General features: G+C 33.7%; 2 protein-coding genes across 2 annotated transcripts; both read right to left on the bottom strand.

Moving 5' to 3' along the window:
- Window positions 1-4,694: 4,694 nt before the first annotated feature.
- Window positions 4,695-6,114, bottom strand: LOC121743942 (probable LRR receptor-like serine/threonine-protein kinase RFK1). Its single transcript, XM_042137350.1, has 6 exons — window positions 6,074-6,114; window positions 5,345-5,519; window positions 5,190-5,261; window positions 5,043-5,111; window positions 4,885-4,956; window positions 4,695-4,758 (listed from the first exon to the last, which is right to left on the bottom strand). Exons 2-6 carry the CDS (start codon window positions 5,440-5,442, stop codon window positions 4,704-4,706), a joined length of 366 nt encoding a protein of 121 aa, XP_041993284.1. The 5' UTR covers window positions 5,443-5,519; window positions 6,074-6,114; the 3' UTR covers window positions 4,695-4,703.
- Window positions 6,115-11,179: 5,065 nt separating this feature from the next.
- LOC121743619 (aquaporin NIP1-1-like) lies at window positions 11,180-13,716 on the bottom strand. The gene is made up of 5 exons (XM_042136951.1): window positions 13,357-13,716; window positions 13,063-13,287; window positions 12,323-12,520; window positions 11,981-12,042; window positions 11,180-11,808 (listed from the first exon to the last, which is right to left on the bottom strand). Exons 1-5 carry the CDS (start codon window positions 13,477-13,479, stop codon window positions 11,589-11,591), a joined length of 828 nt encoding a protein of 275 aa, XP_041992885.1. The 5' UTR covers window positions 13,480-13,716; the 3' UTR covers window positions 11,180-11,588.
- Between the last annotated feature and the right edge of the window lie 6,897 nt (window positions 13,717-20,613).

The following is a 20,613-nucleotide window of genomic DNA, read 5'->3' as shown; positions in this document are numbered from 1 at the left end:
CGAAATATAAATCTAACTCACTTACCATACCTAAGGTCGACCTTCGGCCGGTGCTGTAGCTGTATAGGTCGGCTAATTGGGATTGCGAGTCGGGGTCATCATAATCAGTTTGAAATGCGAAGCCAAAATTATGTTGTTGAGGAGGGGTAGGTCTTCTGACTTGGTGGGTACTGTTATACTTGGTTCATATTCGGTGTAGAGAACACGCAAGTTAAACTCGAAGGTTTGTTGGACAATTGACCGGTCCGGGAGATTTATTTGAAATGTTTCGGTTAGGTTTACTCCCCATTGGTCATTGGTATCCGCTTGCAATGCTTGAAGTGAACCAAGATCAATAGAACACAAATTGTTATAACAAAAATCTAAAATCCTGGAGGTACCGGCTAATTTCCATTTTGGATCCAAGACCTTTGCAATCAAAAACACCGTTGGAATCTCACTGAAATACTTAAGCCATTGTCAATCATATAATATAAAACACACATCAATTCAGGAGAAGGGCAGTCATTTTTCATCGCAGTTTTAAAACCAGCGATATATACATGCAATGCTCTAAAACACGAAGAACAACAGTGCAATAATAAACACCCGATAATTCAACATTCACATTTTTGAAATATTTGAACAATTTAAATAAACTCACGCTATGATCCCAACAACTATGCGACATATATAAATCAGAAACGGGATAGGTTCTAAAAAATCACACAAAGAATCTTTATGCGTCAAAGTAGAATTTAGACAATCATATGTCGAATTCCATCTATGAGTCACATCCATGGTAAAATTTGTATATCTTACCTTCTTTGATGGCAATACTTCTTCCAAGCTTTGCCAATAGGCGGTTTTTGATGGGTTAATCTAACTGCAGTTCTAATAGGACTAACATGCTTTTGTCATAATTCAAACGCATCTTGTACACATAAATTCAAAAATATGACATATGCATCTTTGATGAAAATACTTACCACCAATAACCGGAGCACAAGCTGCAATCAAGTCATTAATACTTGTAGTGTTAGCAGTTGCATTATCAAAACCAACAGAAAATATCTTATTGCATAATTGAAATTCATTCAAAACTTGAATAATTAAATAAGCAATTTCGGGTGTAGTGTGTGGTATCTCAAGTTCTCTAAAACCAATCAAACGTTTGTTCAAAGTCTAACTATTGTCCACAAAGTGAACCGTAATACCCATGTATGAATGTCTATTAAAAGAATCAGTCCATACATCTGAGCAAATGTTCACTTGTGTCCCAAGTTGAGTAAATAACGTGATAATTCAACTTTTTCTCCAAACATTGTCAAACGGTAGATCGTTGAACGGTCATTCGACCTACTCTTTAGACAGCTACGTTCAAACCACTTTGCATAGTAACCTCAAATTTTTTGTCATCATAAACATTAAAATGAAAATGCTTCATTGCAGCCCATCTAGTCATAACGCCAACAAAAATTTTAGGATCATATTTAAAAAGAGGTGTACCTGACGAACCTGAGCCACCGGGTTGGAAGTTTAGTTGGGTTTGGGTAGAGGCAGTGTCACATTCTACAAGATGCTTTGTCACCAAATGACGACGGAGGGTGCCATATCCCCCACCACTCGCAAATTTGTAGACTTTATCACAATAGTTACAATATGCATGAAACGCCGATGTCTCTTCTTGAGAGAGCAGATCATTAGGACTTGGAATTACCATCGGGACCTTCTTGTAGTGTTTAACAAAAATATCAGATTTCAAAGCTTTTTTAGTGGGTAGAGGGGGAGGCGTGTCCTCATTTCCGCCGGTGCTAGACGGAATACGAGAATGAGATCTATCATCATTGTTGTCCGAGTCCGACGATATAGACACATCGTACTCGTCATCTTGTTGTTGGAACTACCACCGCCCTCCCCCCACCTTGATGCATTTCAGTGAGTAGCATGACGGTCCTATGATCTTCTTCTATCTATAAATATTATATAACTTGAAGTTTTAATTAGGAACACAAAAAAAATTAAAAAACTCAATCTTATGAAATTATGAATTGTAAAAATAATTTTATTTTTTAGAACTTACTTGCATGCGTTCAGCCGCCACTCGGGAAACCTCTTCCATAACATCTTGACGACTAGGTCGCTTTGATATTTGGGGACGACTACTTTGATCTTGGGCAATTCCTTTGCCCCGATCACCACATCCCGGTCCACCACGAGAAGAAGACATAATGCAAAATGAAAGTAGTATGGAATATGGAGTATTGAATAAATGGTAAATTACGAACACAACAACAAATATAGTAGTAAACAACTTGAGCAATTAGAGAGAATGAAGATAGAGAATAGAGAAATTGAGATTGAGAAGGAAATTCTTGTTAACACAAGAATGAGGTGAGTAAAAATGATGGGAGAAGTGGGGTATTTATAGGAGTAAAATTAGAATAAATAAAAAAATTTCAAATTTCAGCCAGTTTACCGCCTGAACCAGCGGTTCAGTCCACGGTTTCTGACCGGTTTTTAGGCCTATACACTGCCACCTGAAAAAGGTTCGGAACCGTCGGAAACCAACGGTTTTCGGCAGAAACTACCGGTTTCTGACGTAAACCGCCGGTTTTTCTGCACACCTAGCCTGAAAACCTACGCCCTAGCCGGAATCCTACGGTTGGAACCGCTGAACGCCAGTTCAAACCGGCGAACCGGTGGTTTTGAACCGCTGGTTACGGTTCACGCTTTTTTAACCAGAACCGGCCCGCTTGAACCGCCGAACCGCCGGTTAAACGACGGTCCGGTTCGATTTGTGCATGCCTAGGTCAAATGAAAAAGTAGCCTTAATATTGACATTTGAAAATTGGGACAAAAAAAAATCTACATTAGTGCAAATAATTATTGCTTGGTTGTACAACCAAAGAAAAATGGGTGAAATTTTTGATAGTCGGTAGCTCCAACTTCCAAATGGTGAGACCCCTCATTATTGTTTTATGGAAAATTTCCCATGTGCATCCCTCCTTGCATCAATCCATTACTACAAGATTCTGTCCACAAATGATCATTTCATCTTAATCTAAGTTTTCTCTAGTTTAGCTTCATTTTTCGTAACTAGTAGTTCAGAACACTCGAGCCAAAAGAATGACGAGCTAGCGGTACCAGAGTTTTAAAGTATAAATAAAAATGTAACCAAATCAACGTAACAACAAAGCAAACATTGTGTCCAAAAATCATACAGAAACAAAAAAAACATAAACAAACGAGTATCCCATCAATCAATCTTCATCCACCGGAGCCTAGATTGCATTCTCACCATAACTCTAAGAGCATCCACAGTGGTGCAGATGTCCCGACGGACATCCCGACGGACTTCCCAAAAACACCTTCCGCCACGTCATAAGGACCTCCCACTGCATTGTCACGTCATAAGGACATCCCACTGCACAATGACGGACATCCACAATAATAAAAATTCACAAATTCAGAAATATGCAATTTACGGAATTAAAATTTTGACACGAATATGGAAAAATGCAATGATTTTATTTTTAAAAAAAACATACATATATATTTAAATTTTAAAAAAATACATAGTTCACCAAAAAAATCATCCCAAACTAAAAAACGATTCAAACAAAGTTACATGTTATGCCTTGAATCTAGAGTTAGCAACGAGCCGTATATATAGAGTTCGCAACGAGCCGTATATATAGAGTTTTTTTAAAAAATAAAATAAAAAATCGGGACGTCCGTCGTGGCACCGCAACGGCGGACGTCACGACGGACGTCGTCAGAAAGCCGCGGATCGGCGGTGTCCGCAAGCGACGTCCGCGTCCGCCTCTCGCACGCCTAATGGTGGACCTCTCGCGCGGACGTCCGGCATGCCGGTCCGACGTCCGCCGGGACGTCCGCCATTGCTGATGTCTAACCCGAATTAGAATTTCCAATAAATACAACTACAAAGGTTTCATAAAATTATCTCACTCTGTGACATAAAGAAGGCAATACTTTCGTTATCCCATTTACAATTTACACGAAAAAATTTATTATTTGACCTTATATAATTATAATGAATCTATAAAAATGGTGATATATATTATATGATTGTTTTGTCGTGTTTAATGGATAATGTTATAATACTTGAGAATAATGCATGTGCCTTTTAATAATATATATATTTTAGGATTGTTTAGTCAACTAGGGATGAAGACATGGTAACGTTGGACCTTATTTGAAGTTGAAACAATTAATGTGGCTTGTTGTTGAATGTCCAGTTGCATGTATTTCATTCCAAAACTCATTTTTAAAAACACGCTTTTAATTAATGTCGCTTCATGTGATGAGATGAGGCACTTTCCACTCTCTCATTTCATGGTCCACTTTTTCTTTATTGCCATACTTATCCTCACTTTATGGTGAATGAAAAAACATAATTTAAGTGCTTCCAGTTCTTAATGAAGTCCGGTATTGGTTCACTTAGGTTTTGCATTTACCCTACTGTAGCAAAAAGAAGTACGTAAAAGCACTAAGAATTCGAAAGGAACAAATAAATGGAAGAGCTACAAATCTGTTAATTCATCAAATTCGCAAGGTGAAGTTCGCAGCGTCCCTGTCAGAGGTTGGAGGACAAGATCCTGTAGTTCAGAAATGTAGTTCAATTAAAAGCATCCAATTTGAAGAAGTAAAATAATACAGCTCATAAGAAACAAGAGATCTCACAGATCGCTTTAAATTTGTCATCCTTCCGATGTCAGGAGGAATGCCCCCGAGAATTGGTTTCCCTCGAGGTTCCTGATCCACACAATAGTGCAGAACCAAGAAAAGCTTGTTAATTATTTTGTTTGCTAAAATTTGGTGAAAATGCAAGTAGTTATAATAAGCACCAAAGTAGAGAAAAAAAATAAACTGCTTACATACAAGTATGTAAGGCTAGTAAAGTTTGCCAGATACTTTGGTATTTGTCCAGATAAACGGTTTACGAGTACAGAGCTGCAGGAATTTTCAAGCAAGTTGTCGGTGATCAGATAAACACTGATGTATTATAGCAAAATAACAGGCGGACATATACAACTTACATAAAATTCAGTTGCATTGAAGCCCACTCTTCCGGAATTGTGCCAGTTAGGAGATTGTAGGCAACATCACTAAAAATTAAAAAACAGGAAACAATGTGTATATAAATACAAAGTCGAAGTAAAGCTGAAATTGGAATAGGTTCTTACACATGCTGGAGGTACTGAAGCTTTACAATTGACAATGGAAGAACTCCAGGAAGATTGTAACCCTTAATCACACTGTTGAAAACAAGAATGAATTCATTATAATACAGTCAAATGCTGGGAGAATTAGAGTGAATGATACGAAATGAAAACCATACAGTGTCGTAACATGGCAGACGGTGTTGTTGTTATAATTGCAATTGCATTCAACATAACCATCAGAGTTTGGTGGAGCAGTTTGTGAGATCCCACCCATCTCCAATTCACATAAATCAGCATCGAACGTCCAATGTACAGCGCCCAACTCGTTGGCTATCTCTTTGAAGACATCAACTATGGACGAAAAACAGAACACCACCACAAAATGAACAAGTGATGCACAACAAAAATAGAGAAAGCAACCAATCCAAAGACATCAACTATATTCCTTGTACCATAAAATTCATTCCAGCCCTAGTAGATAATGGTTCCATTTGTAAAACAAATCTACATAATTATGCAAACAACAGACAATTACTTCATATTCTTACACAAACTCATTATACACTGGTAATGAAAAATACATACAGAATTTTTTCTACCAAACAATAGCCAATTACTTCAGTTTCTCATCAGATTGTGTGTGCACTAAAATTTACTGTACAACAATTCTTTCTGGTTTACCAAGCCCGGAAATTCAATATCCAGGTTCTCAAGTGTGAATAGTAAAAAAAAAATCAAAGAAAAGGTTTTCTAGTATATCTGAGTAATTCCCTTCCTTTGATCAATAAAATATTAATTCCTCAGTTCAATCAACCAAGTAAACGAAACAGTAAACCAATCTTGCTTCTGGAAAGTGTTCAAAAACTCATACAAATAAAATTGAAGAAGAAAAAGCAGTTACTAACCTTCTTCCTGCGGCACCCGCTGCGACTCCGACAACCTCAAAAACGAGAGTAACAGAAAACCACAACAGCCCAACAAAGATGCGAACTTTCCCCACCAACATCGTTCCCAAGCATCAGATGGAAATTCCAGTTTACAGTCTTAAATGTGAAGCAATTATATACACATAATATCTGACTGGGTCTGGGAGAGCGAATGCAAAGTTAGCAAAGGAAAACAACAGGCATGAGCAAGAGCATGATTGATGTAGCGGTAACAAAAATACAGACTTTGTATCGAATATTTATAATCCTACTGGCGCTGGGATTGGATTTTCGTTTTTCCGTACTTGAATATCTATATACGTATTTTGGCTCTCGGTTATTTTTGTCGGTACCTGATATTGCAATAATTCAACCACACTTGCTTTGAATTTTCAAATTAAATCAAAAATATAAAGGTCATAATTGTATCGAGATTAGTTATCCGAGTAATAACAGATTCATATAACACAACTAGTGGAGTCGGACATAGTAAAATTGTCGCTAAACAATGGAAGGCGGCATTATTTAACGATGGAATTGACAGCCACGATCCCACCTAAATCCGCTATTGATCTTAACCATTTTCGAAATCTAGATAGCGAGTATCACCTTAGCAAAATTAAAATAGATATTATTTTATAATCACACTTATTATTTGTCTCCATTTAAATGTATTCACATTTGTAGAATTTACAGTCAATTTTTAAAATATACTACATATTGTCTCTAATTATAAAGACAATAATATAGACAATATTATCCTTTTGATGGTGCAAATAATTGGATAGGATTTGGATTATAAAAGCAATGCTTTCTTTCACCTAACCATTTCTTTTATATTTTCTCAAAATTGTGGATTGCTTCCGGGTGGTGTGGGCACATAGATATAAAAAGTTTGCTGCATTACATTTTGTTGAGCTCCACTCAAAGATCAAACAAATAAATTTTGTCATTCTTTACAATATTAAAAGGTTTGGAGATGGGAAAGGTTTATCCCATTTCACTCTATGAAAATGTAAAAAAGTTGAAGTTCTATGATCAGCAAGAGTAATGAAAAAGAAGGGTGAAAGTTTCAAATGCACTCGTGCTCTAACCAATATATTAATGATTGTAGATTCTTTTTTAGCTTATAGTAGTATTTTGTTAGAGTTTTCTTTACTTAATAAATTATTTTAAAGAACTTATATGCTCGGTCAAACACCCTCATTATGTTATGCTTTATATTTATTTAAGCAGAAAAAATTTTCAAGGCAAGATATGTGTTATTTGTGCTTCATTTTAGAACTCAAGTCAAGATTTTGAATTTATCAGTTTTGCAAAGTAGGACAGATGTAACAAGGTGGGGCTATAAATGTATTGAACATAACCGCAAGTATATATATTGAATTTTCAAACAAATTCTTTAATTTCAGCCACGTCTGGCGGCTTAACTTTGGATTATTTCTTTTCTTTTAATGTGCATTTACATTAATTTTCAAAGCCCGTTTTGAATAGATCTACTTACTTTTCAATACTTTTGAAGCACATTAATTTTTTTTTTAATTTGACTTGATTTAGTTTAAAGTATGTACTTTACATATTCATATCTATCTCCTTGAAAACTTGGAAACTAATCAACCAAACAAGATTGTTTTGAGTGCTTTCTACTTAGGGGTGGCAAATCGTGTGTGTCGGGTCGTTATCATGTCGACACGAACACGATAACAACAAACACGAACACGACCTGTTAAGAAAATCCCAAACATGAACACGAACACGACCAGATACCCTCAGACACGAACACGGCACGAACCCATTAACGACACGAACCACTTCGGGTCAACACGACACGATAACAACACGTAGTGGAAAGTGATTAGATATTTAAATGATTTAAATGAGATATGACCATATGAGACTATGAGAGTCAATTTAATAAATATTGAAAATGAAATAATAAGAATTATAATATTAAAATATATTTGTTAACGGATAACACGAACCCGACACGAACACGACACGAACACGTATTGTTAACGGATTACACGAACACGATACGAAATTTTCGTGTCCTTAACGGGTCGACCCGATAAGGACATGAACCCAATAAGCTCTGACCCAAACCCATTAATTTCGTGTCGGTTCGTGTCGTGTTATCGTGTCGTGTCAAAAATTGTCAGCCCTATTTCTACCTAACAATATTAAGTTATGCCATATTTAAGTATTTAATCGTTTTCTTTTCCAAAGTATGTTAAGCGTTGACAATTCGACAGTATTGTTAACAAACTAAGATGTTGTGTCATAACTACTATTTATTTATAAATACAATTCCATGAATACATATGAGGTAGAGAAATCATAAAAGACATGTGTACGTAACAATGCTTTTTTATAGCATTTTCTTATGCCAAGTGTCATCAAAGGTATTATAACGTCACGCTTGGTAATTAAGATAACAATTGTGACCTAAAAGTCAACTTGAAAAAATGTTTGAGGTGGCAATTTAGAGCTTTTGTTTAGTTTATATTCATATGCTTCTTGCTATATATATGGTTATCAGACCCTTTTTTGATTGTGTGGTGGTTTGAATTGCATTGTTTGTCATGTGGGTGTTGGTTGTATGTGTTGTGTGTAGATCGATAAATTTGTTAAGGACGTGTTTGAACCCAGTAAAGTTACGTGTCTGAAATTGATTTTGTTTTGATCTAGTTTCATTTGCACAATCAATTGTTTGGCTTATTTGACTATTTGTCTGGTTTGTACACATATGTTGTCTCACATAAATTTTGCATATGAGTGGAAGGAGAAGTCATTGAGAATTCTAATTTTCTGTAGTTGACAGTCAACATGATACAATTCAAAAACACCATATGCAATTCACCTTCGTCCGATTCATACAACACCATATCCAATTCAAACTTGACACTAATCTGTACCTGTTAGGGAGATTTACTGAAATATGAACAACCGGATATACTGAAAGGCGTGAACAACACTTTCAGATCAAATCAATTTGGCGGTTCTACCAATATTTGATCGGATACAATTCAGGTTTCGAAGAAATTCGTATGTTGATTATGTTATCCTCTTTGAACCCAGAAATCGATCATAAGAAGAGGCTGAAAACGAATAGTCGCGTCTCTTCGTTTCACAACTGTTTTTAACAATTTTTGGCGGGAATAATAAATTGCAAAATAGTCCTTCAACTTTCGGAAATTACCTTTCCGGATCAAGCTCGACCCCAGCCAGGGGCTCTGCCCCTTGGACCCCGCTACTTAGGGGCGCTGCCCCCGAACCCCCGTCTAATCGTAACGAATTCAAATAAGTGTACACTCCGTACTTCCAACTTATTTGATGTCTCATTATGATCACGTTGATCAATCAAGTTAATCCAATTATACTAAAATATCCAACAGTACCTATCGTTTTTTATTAGTTGAGTTTTATCTTTTATTAATTTCTATATTGTTCCGTGTCTTTGATGTTGTATCGTTTTGTTGTTGTTTGGATTTTCATCGTTTTTTTTTTGGACTCTGCTAACTAATTCCTAATTTGAGCATATTTGTGTTCATAGAAGAAAATGTAGCCTTGAAGTTGGAAGAATAAAAAAAAGTCATGTGTACTTTACATTCTTGTTATTTGTTCACACTATGAGATCTAATGAGCTAGTTACTAGTATTTTTTTTTTTAAATTTGACAGAAAGTTCTTGAATCAACAATAGCATGAGATATTTGGAAAAAAGGGAATGTGTTACTTATTTATAAAGTAAAATCTATTTTGTTACAGTCACACGAATTAGTTAAAGAACAAGTACTTAATCTATTTCATTATTTTCTATAGCACTCAGTTAAATATCTCATAGCTTATACAGATAAATTAGGAGCGGAAAAAATAATTGTTTGGAAATTCTATGTTTTACACTATCTGGATTCTGAACTATTTTATCATCACGTAGGTTTCATCCAAATATATATAGTAAAGAACAGGGTTGTGATCAATTGAGATTTTTTAGCCTAATTGAGAATTGAGATGCATTATTAGCCACTCATTTTTATTAAATGAGTGGTCCAGAATTTACCACATGGAAAATATTTTTACATTAATTAATTGTGAAAGGGCAGAATGGTAATTTCATCATACATTTATTTAATAAATATTTTTTTTTATTTTTTTTAAAAAAATTAAATTTTTTTTCGATTTTTTATTTTTTTTATTATTTTTATTTTTTATGTCAACTACATATACAATTCATGTCAACTACACACATATAATGTCAACTATATATACAATTCATGTCAACTGCACATATATAATGTCAACTACATATACGATTCATATCACCTATACACATATAATGTCAACTATAACCTGTTGACATTTGATGTGCAGGCTATTGACATTTGATGTGCAGGGCTATTGACATTTGATGTGCAGGCTACACATCGTAGTTGACATCGCGTGAAAATTAAAAAAATTAAAAAAAATTTAAAAATTTTTTTTAAAAAAATTTTAAAAAATAAAAAAAATAAAAAAATAAAAAAAAAAAATTTTAGTTGTTGACATTTTAATACGAGTTGTTGACATTTGATATTCTGGCTATTGAAATGAAATGACGATAATACCCTTAGTTGATATAATCTACTTGTAGTTGACATTTCAAAATGAGTGGCTGAAAATGCATCTCAATTCTCAATTAAGCTAAAAAATCTCAACCTAACAAGACCAGTAAAGAACATCAATTGAACTGCATAACTTAAAAATTGTGTGAATGCATATTTGCCTTTGTGATGTACAGGCCAGGCCCATAGAATATCATTGCAATACAAGGCCGGGAGACTTCAGATGGCCCATTTCATACCAGCTTGTAAATACTAGCATTAAATGACTATGGTTGTAATGGTCTCTTAATAAATACTCCAAGATAAGAAGAAATGAACTAAAACAAGTGAATGTAAGGAAAAGGAAATAAGGGGGGAAAAAGAAAAAAGAAAAAGAAAAATAGTAATTTAAGTTTTTTTTTTATTTTAATTTGATCATTTTTTTATTTCAATAAATAATATTGGATTTAAATGTAATAAAATTGAATAAAGTTCAATTCTCGTTAATTACAAAAATATGAACAAAATAATGCACTATTATAAATTTATACAATTACATATCTATGGGTTTTCTATTATATCACACACTAGCTATTTTCTCTACTTACAATACATTATCAATATAATCAAACTACATCCTTAATGCTGTGAGACATATGAATTCATTCGAAGTGAAAATATTATAATCTGCACTACTAAATATTGCCCCTTGCTGGATTCTTGATCATCCACTATCCAGGTGATAAAATTGATTCTCATAAATAGTTTATCACTTTCTGAACATTTTCCGATATATATATCAATAGGCGTATTGTACGTACTATATATAATTCAGACCAATCAACAACCTGTGTCTTATTTTCATCATAACAAGGATGTATGCATCACAATAAAGAGTGGGGCAGGGGATAGTAGTTTAGTTTGAATTGTTCCGAGTTGAACTCTTCAAAAAGGAAGCAGTTTTAGTTATTTCACGAAGAGGTTTATTAGTGAATCTAACAAGATTGTAGACCCATGCTCCAGCAATCGCACCACCTATTGGCCCAACCAAATAGATCCATATGCCTCTGAAATTGTTCGACACTATTGATGGCCCTAAACTCCTTGCTGGATTCATAGACGCTCCCGATATCGGCCTGCAAACCCCACTTCGTTAGATTTTACGAAAGCTAGGTATAAATGAGCCTAAACTCAGTCATAGTTAATACGGAATATTTTCACATACAAATATTTTCATGGATATATAGGGAATCTCTGAAGTTTTGAAGTTGAATATACTAGTATGAAGTAAGGAGCAACTTAACGTACCCAGCAATCATCACATTCAGCAATATAACTGATCCAATAGCCAACCCAGCAAGTTCACCAATCTGCACCAGTAAATTAATCTCAAATTAATATGTTTGTGTTGAAAATTCTAATCTCAATATATGAAATTAATTAGGTTTGTGTCGCTTTCAACATCTATAAAATTAACAATAATGGTCCAAACATTGTATCTATAAAGTGTAACAATTTATGTCGATATTATATAGGTGAATCAATCTTCATAGTATTCTAACCTAACTAAGCCAACTCTACGCTGTCTTCTACAATTAATTTATATGATTATGGACCAATAATTAATTTGCTCTAGGTTAGAATAATTACAGCTCTATTGTCAGTGGCGACGCCGGAAATGACGAACATGAGGTAGAATGTGATTATAAATTCTACAACCAACGACTGTGCGTCAGTGCCAGTAGGCAGGGTTCCGGTGAAGTGATCGTGCGGCCCGCTGAACAATAGTCGTAGGGTTCCGGCGCCCAGGGTTGCTCCAACCATTTGAGCGGCTACATAGGCAGGTACCTATATCAACATTAGATTATTAAAGAAGTGTTAGATCAAATAAGTACATTTCTAGCCAGACATTGAATTCACAACCTGCTCTATTAATTCTTGCTCCATGATTTTATATAATCCATATTTAAATACTACAATTCACTATTTGTAGATGGAATTCTGTACATGGGTGAGTAGCCTATAATACTTACACATCGATTTTGGTTGGGTTAGATTTTTATTTATTTATTTTTTTCCCTAACTGGATCACAGGATCAGACCAACTCGATATCAAACACGACCAAATTCAAAGTCAATATATATATTGCTTGGTTATTCATTTTCTTTTTTATTTCGGCTCACATATGAATTAACGTTACCTCTCAGTATCAACAAGGCACTCTGATGCCATATTAGAAGCTTATCAGATTTTATATTAAAATCAATTGAAGATACGAGAAATAGTCCATTAAATTTATACTATAATGGTTCCAGGTCTATTAAAGTATTTATTATATTTGTTCGTTTCATTTGGCAACGAGAGAGATAGAAATGAATATGTATGCGACCTGTTTCCAAGAGAACCTCTTGCAGGAAGCGAAGGCAATGGTGACGGCGGGGTTGAAGTGGCCGCCGGAGATGTGGCCGACAGAGTAAACCATGACCATGACCACCAGCCCCCACACTATGGCTATACCGGGGAGCGTCACCACCTTCTGTTTGTCGGCGTTAACCGCCACAGCGCCACAGCCGGCGAATATCAAGAAATATGTCCCCAGCGTCTCCGCTATTATCTGCGCCACATTTAAGAAATATATATAAATAAATACTCCTATGCTGTAAAATTATAGTAGTATGTATACCTTTTGTATAAAGGGGACAGTGAGAGAGCAGCATCCGGTAGCCACGGCAGCGTCGGAATCTTGATTGAAATCGCCGTCTTTTATGAGCACAACCACTCCGTTACCATTTGATATCTCATCCATATCTCTTTAATTTATACCACAGTATGTAGCGGCGCTGATGATCATGAGATACTGCTTCCAACTATTTGGTGTGAGGATATTCTAAGAGAAGAAGCACTATTTATGCTAGCACTGGTGAGGGTGGGGACATGGAATTTTGTTGAAGGCTCAATGGATATAGCTCTATTTCTTTTTCTCTTCTACATTTTTATTTGGGAGAATTGCTAAAAACCATATTAGGATTGGGGCACACTTCTAAAAGTAGAAATTATTAATAAAAAATATTATGAATTATTTTAATTTAATGGGAGATGGTACGTATGTAAATATATTTTAACATCAATTAGAATTATTGATTTATTGTTATTATTTTTATAAATATTTACGAAAATCACTTTATGGTAATATGAATGCATGGTTTTTTTAATGTGCAGATAAATTTAAATTTAAAGGCAACTCCACAAATGACTCGAACTTAAGGCCTAGTTATTAATCTCTCTACCGCTTGGCCTACTCATATATACAATTGCGTGATTTTATTGTTATTTAAATAGCAGAAGTAAGTATTAATTTATCTATGGAGTTATATATGGATTAAAAATGTGCTACTTTATTTGGAGATTTTACTTCTTGCTCTCAGCAAAGATAGCATTGATGGCTGATTCAACAACCCACTTGAATTACGTGCCACAAAACTATTACACCTTATACTTTTCTCCGAAACCATTGATTTGTAAGCTATTTCTTCGCTATATTAATATTTTGTTCCCTACGCCTATTTAATCGCAACCTTTTCTGAATTTTGATTTCTAGATACAATAATAAATGAAATTTCACTATTTGTTGTTGAGTAGTACTTAATTAGTAGTATAAATTTTTATAGAGGTGTTTCAGAGAATCATTATACTACTCTCTCCGTCCCCAAAGAATATGTACTTTGAATTCGGCATGAGTTTTAATGCAAAATTGGTAAAGTAAGAGAGAGGTCTAGTCAATTAAGAAAATATATTTTTTAATATATTAAAGATGTATACAATATGTGCATAGGCAAGACCCAACTTAGATTGCATCGATTTGAGTGTGTAGCTCTTAATTCGCCCTTTTGGAATGTTCAATTTGATAAGTACTTATACTTTTACAATAAATTAATGAGATTTTTTTCGAGGGTGGGCTGGTGGAATCTTGTCTATTGCAATTCATTATATTTAAATTTATGAATGCAAACTATATGTAAGAGAGAAAGTATGTATACATCACCAAAAAGTAATGTAATTGTGGTTATTCTTAGTACTATTATACTTATACATCTATAAACATCCACTAGCTCAAACAAAATAAAACAAACTAGAAAGTTACATAATCGAAATTTCATACTCCCTCCGTTCCACCTCAAGTGATCAATTTTCTATTTTGAGTTGTCCCATCATCTCAAGTGATTGATTTCTTTTTTAGCTAAAAACTAAACTTCAACCATATCTTACTTTATTCATTCTCTCTTACTTTATTCTCTCTTTCTTATTTTATTCTCTTGTTATCTCTCTTACTTTTTCCTCTCTCATACTTTACTTTCTCCACTTTAACTCAATACATATCATTTTCTTAATTCATGTGCCGAAAAGAAATTCATCACATGAGATGGGACGGGGGAAGTATATAGAACAGGACCGTATTGCTACCACTTTCCTTGGAAAAGACAAACATATGTGAAACGTAATAAAACTGGTCCCATCATCCACCTAAAACCTAGGCATATATGTTGTCCAATTTACTCAACATTGTTACAAGAGTGGGGAATTGATAGTGAACAAATATTATATTGGTTATGTAAAAAAATGTAAACTCTAAATATTGTATAAATTTTAAACTATGATCTAGATTGTTAGAAATTGTCAAAAGATGATAAAATAATAGCAATAAAAAATGTAAACACAATTTTAATCATTGAAACTGTGTTGACATTTTTTATTGCTATTATTTTGTCATTTGTTAACATTTTCTAACAATCCAGATCATAGTTTAAAATTTGTACAATATTAAGAGTTTGCATTTGATCACGTCCCTATTATAATGTACTTGTACTAGTATTAAATAATGATTTCTATGACTGACTAAAATAAATAAATAAAAAAGTTGATGGATGTGATATATTTTTCCCCATATTTAAGTATCATTGGACTGTATCAAATAAAATGATGTTTTTAATATACATACATACTGATGTAGTATATATGCTATCGAAATGATAATGATATGGCCACCATATTTAAGAACTCTAACTAAATGTGGCCCATTAATTTTATGGTGGCTTGTTATTTCGAAGAAAATTCCTTTTGAAGTAGCCCGCCAGTTAGTCAGCGGCGGATCCAGGTGGGGTCGCGTGGGGTCGGCCGACCCCACCGGCGGTCCACCGAACACTACCGGAAAATATCATCTTCGACCTGGTGCAGTTTCATCTCCGACCCCATGACAGCTTCAACCAGGGGCGGACACACGTTTAAGGAGGGGCAGAAATTGTATGTAAAAAGGGGCTGAACAATCTATAAATAAAAAAGTGCAGAGCATGAAATATATTAATGGCCGCCGAGACTGGGAGAAAGAAGATGATTTTCCTAAAAAAGTGCTCCACTAAGTACTAAAACAATTACTATTATTATATTCTAACTTTCCTTGTAAAATGTGTCCAAATAATAAAATGTTAGTTTATTGCTATTGATTACATTGCAATGAGTTTTTAAAATTGTACTACTTGTTTGAAATTTATGGATTTCTTTAAAACTTTTACTTTATTTAGCAAAATATTAACTTAATTTCTTAGTTTCCCATTAATAATATCAACAAATTCTAAATTTTCTTCTCCAATGTAACTTTCCTTTTTCTTTGCAAATAATTCAAGCAAACTCAAAATTTGTTTTTATAGTGACTTTAAACCATAAGTTAATTTTTCTCTTTTTTTTCTTTTAAATTTAATTATGCAAAAACTTTTTTCAGTATATTTATTATTTATTACCAAAATTTCTCTACCCCTTATGAAAAATTGTCTAATTTTTTATTTATGGTATATCAGCAAAATTAGTGACGTTTATATTAATTGAAACATTTTTACCAATTTTCTCTTATTCGATTGTACTTTACTTATTCGAGTGAAAAGAATAAAGTATTTGAGAAAATAAAGTAAGAGATGAGATTTTTTGCTTTAAAGGGAATGACTCAGTTATGGTGGGACATCCCAAAAAATGAAAGTAACTCATTTATAACAAAGGGAGTATTTATTATTATTATTATTATTATTATTATTATTATTATTATTATTATTATTATTATATTCGACCCCACGGATTCCATGTTCTGGATCCGCCCATGCAGTTAGTGTCGGTGTTCTAACAACTAATGTTTCTTCTGAATTAGCTAGACTAGCTAGCACAAATACTCTCCTAAGAAAATAATAATGTAAAATGGAAAAAGTAATTTAAAAAATTGCATGTATTAATGTGGAAAATGGTAAAATTTGAGGAATGCATACTAAATATTTAATGACAAACATATATAACATGAATTCAACTAGAATATGGACTAATAATTTAGAATTCAATACATTAAGTTCATAATGTATTTGCATATGTATATACAGATATTGGTCGATATATGTATGTGATCACCCTCGTCATATTAAATACTCCACTAAAATGGTGCATTACAGTCATGTATTGTTCATTTTCGTAAAATTAATTTTGACCAACCCTCTTATTATCTACTTTATACTATATGAGAATAAATTACTACATTAATTATATAGAACATTTCCATGTGCGTTTACCGGAACGTACTAAAAGTAGTTGAAGAGATAAAGCTTCTCAAATATACTTAGTAGATAAAAAGGAAACATATTTCTAACCTTATTAAAGCTTGAGAAAGCATGGATCCATGACTTTGAAAAATAGAATATATGTGAACCCACAATATATTTAATAGAAAAATATAGTGAATTCATGTAACATGGAATAGGTTTTGTTTATTTGGAAATGCATCACTTCATAATTAAAGCATCGTACAATTTACGTTATTTTTTCAACCAAATTTGAGAGAAGGACCATTCTTCTCCTCCGTGTATATGATCACTTTGTAGTCAATTTTACAGACGATCATCAATAAACTTGCTCCAATTTTACTTAAGATACCAGGACAGAACATAATTAAATAGATAGCCTATATAATCTATATATTGTTTATTTAGTTGAATAATTAATTTTGAAATTGTATAACTATTTAGTCCTAGAAATACTTAATTAATTATATACTCTCCGGAATTTGAGCCAAAACTACTATTCATAATTTTGTACCACCCCAAATGCACGAAGGTACTACTTGTGCATATTTAGTTGTCTCCATGGATCATGCATTAACCACGTTGAAAATTTTGAATTATTTTAAAAAAGTTTAAAATAATAAAAAAATATAAGAGACAAAATCCCAATGTGGGAAGAAAAAGAAGAGTTCATGAGAGGTCATTGCCGGCCACTTGAGAAATTAAAGCAGCCATCCCAAAAAGAAGAAGAATTGAAGAAAATAAAAGGCAGCCATTTCAAACTCCATGAATCATGGGATTCTAACTGATTTTTTTTTTCTGGTCTTATCATAAAACAATACGAAACCGTTGGTGTAGTCAATTTTATACATGAAAATATTGCAAGAATCTAGTGTGAAAACATAAGATTACGAGAATATTTACAGTAACTTTACAAATTATAGACCAATTTAATTAATGCAACTGTTTGATTATTCGATCCACCCAAATAAGTTGGGTTTTTGCATGCGGATTGAATTTGAGTTGGTTAGATTTTTATGACCACAATTCTTGAACTTTTTTGACGAATTGAGAGTTTCTCGATGGTTAAGTGCGTTTTTATCATCATTATGGGGTTTAATAATCATTATGTTTTAATAGTATTAAATTATTTTCTGTTCTCCATCTTTCTAAAAAATATACACATAGAAAATTATTCAAAAAGGGAACTTTCTTATTACGAGAATTGCAAGTAACTTTTACGTTTACTCAATATGTGTATTTACTGCACTAAACATCTAAATTAGTACTAAAATTTTCACAATAAAAGTGTTTTATTTGAACGCTTTATATATAGGGAGAATATTTTATTTCATAGATGAAGGATTACTTGTGTATTCTTCAATAGAGTACTTATGTCATTAATGACTTATGGAGAAATTTGCATTTCATCTTTTTGAGTTGACAAACATTATTGTGGAGGTGCTTAAACTCAATCTTTAGATCATCATTACAACTAACATTTTACTTTTAGAATGTGAAAAGAATTCAATCTCTAATTCTTAATCCCGCGAAAGAAAGAAAAGAGTACATGTATGCAGCACGCCAATGAGTTTGTCCAACACTACAAAATGGTACTATAAGAAATTATTTTGGTATGATTAATATCAACATCCAAGTGATGAATGTTGTGTATTGAGGATTGATTTTAAATTATGATGAGACCAATTAGCCGGCCCTCATCCAAAAACATTGATAATGGGAAGATCTAAGATAACTCTATTTTGTTCCCTCTATTTATACCTTTTTTTGGAAGTATGCATATAGGTAGTTAATCCGATGAAAATGGAATTTATAATCCTTCAAGTTAATTATAACCGAAAATGAGAATAAATCTTACTCCCTCAGTCTCACTCAAGATGTCCACATTCTTGAGTGATACAAGATTTTAGGAGTAGTTATTAAGAGGAGTAAGTATATAGAAAAGGTTAGTTGAATATTTTAATGAAAGGAGAGTGAGTTTGACATCTTGAATGAGACAAACTAAAAGGAAACATTTTTAGTGGGCCGGAGGGGAGTACAAGTTTGATGAAGAGCGGTCCTAGAAAAAATAATAGACTTGGACATATTTTTCATAATCACATATAAAAAATACTAATAACTAAAGATAGTTTCAGACAATATTAACAAAATCGCCAATGAAAAAATAGTTTTGTAGGAGGTTAAGCCCTCTTCCCCCTCCTCTCCCACTTGTATCTGCGTCAGCATAAGATGGTAATTTAGCCTCAAATTGGTAGGTTGGGTTGAATGGATCAAGCAAAATGTGGATTACGACTAAAATATTCTAACCCCAAAAATAAAATTACTTACACCATAAGCCTTAAATTGTTAGGCTGGCCTTAAAAATTTTAGCCCGATAAGAAAACCGTGGAAGTTGGAACCCAAACTAAAGTATATAATGTACTAAAAGTCGAATCAGCTACCTTAAAGAGGCTTCATCTTAGGCCACCCCACTAAACTAAACTAACTTTAGATTAAAGTTTTTTTTCAGCGAATTTACATATAAAAATGATTGGACAGATTATCCAATTGTCTAACATACTAGAAGATAGAATATAGTTTTAAAGTAATAAAAATATACCATAGTTTTTTCTTAACGAAGTTTACAGGTATTTATTCTCTATTTTATTAGCCAAACACTGCTTTAACATCACACGTCGCCATAAATTATTCGGAGTGAAATTAAATATTCTCCCGCCAATCATTTTGATTTTTGCCATCAAATTTTAAATTTAGTCTGTGATCCATGTGTACTGACTACCAAAAGATTAAAATTCAGTCGATTAATATTCATACGATTGATCAAGTTCCGAAGCTTCCGTGGATCGCCAACGCCGGCTGTAGTTGCTTCATCCCCGTCTCCTCTGCCATCGTGGATCGAACTGCTTGGGGATGTAACGCCAATATTCAGCAGAGGCTGGGGGTGGAGGAGATGCTCACAAGTGCACAACTAGTGTGTACTACTTGGTGGAAGGTTTCCAAGGATCCCGCCTTGTGGCGAGTCATCGATTTCTCCAACCCTAGGTAGGTGTTGTCTCTTAGTTAAGAGATGGGGTAAAAAGTGCAGTGGGGTCCATGAATAGTTAAGGGATGAGCTCGGTTAAGAGATGGTATTGAGACATGGATGTGGATGGCCTGACAAATTTTCAGGGACGGAGGGAGTATATCTTTAATTTATATTGTTCATTCTCAAATTATTTATCTCTTGTTATCCACCTCTCTCTCACAGCTGCATAATGTTCATGTCAAGTTGTTTTTGACGTTGTTGACGCTAAACATATTATCATTAATACTCTCTTCGTTGAGCAATAGTC

The sequence above is a fragment of the Salvia splendens genome, chromosome 8, assembly GCF_004379255.2.
Source record: "Salvia splendens isolate huo1 chromosome 8, SspV2, whole genome shotgun sequence".
NCBI lineage: Eukaryota > Viridiplantae > Streptophyta > Magnoliopsida > Lamiales > Lamiaceae > Salvia > Salvia splendens.
The sequence above is the reverse complement of the archived record's forward strand: the minus strand, read 5'-3'. Positions and strand labels throughout refer to the sequence as shown.

What these genes read in the sequence shown, in the direction of transcription:
- LOC121743942 (XM_042137350.1), bottom strand. Translation starts at nt 5,442, where the DNA reads ATGGGTGGGATCTCACAAACTGCTCCACCAAACTCTGATGGTTATGTT. An exon ending in CTTCAGTACCTCCAGCATGT is followed by an intron (nt 5,112 to 5,189) that starts GTAAGAACCTAT and finishes TTTAATTTTTAG; the next exon opens with TGATGTTGCCTACAATCTCC. An exon ending in TTTACTAGCCTTACATACTT is followed by an intron (nt 4,759 to 4,884) that starts GTATGTAAGCAG and finishes TGTGTGGATCAG; the next exon opens with GAACCTCGAGGGAAACCAAT.
- LOC121743619 (XM_042136951.1), bottom strand. Translation starts at nt 13,479, where the DNA reads ATGGATGAGATATCAAATGGTAACGGAGTGGTTGTGCTCATAAAAGAC. An exon ending in TCGCCACTGACAATAGAGCT is followed by an intron (nt 12,043 to 12,322) that starts GTAATTATTCTA and finishes TTACTGGTGCAG; the next exon opens with ATTGGTGAACTTGCTGGGTT. An exon ending in CTGAATGTGATGATTGCTGG is followed by an intron (nt 11,809 to 11,980) that starts GTACGTTAAGTT and finishes TGGGGTTTGCAG; the next exon opens with GCCGATATCGGGAGCGTCTA.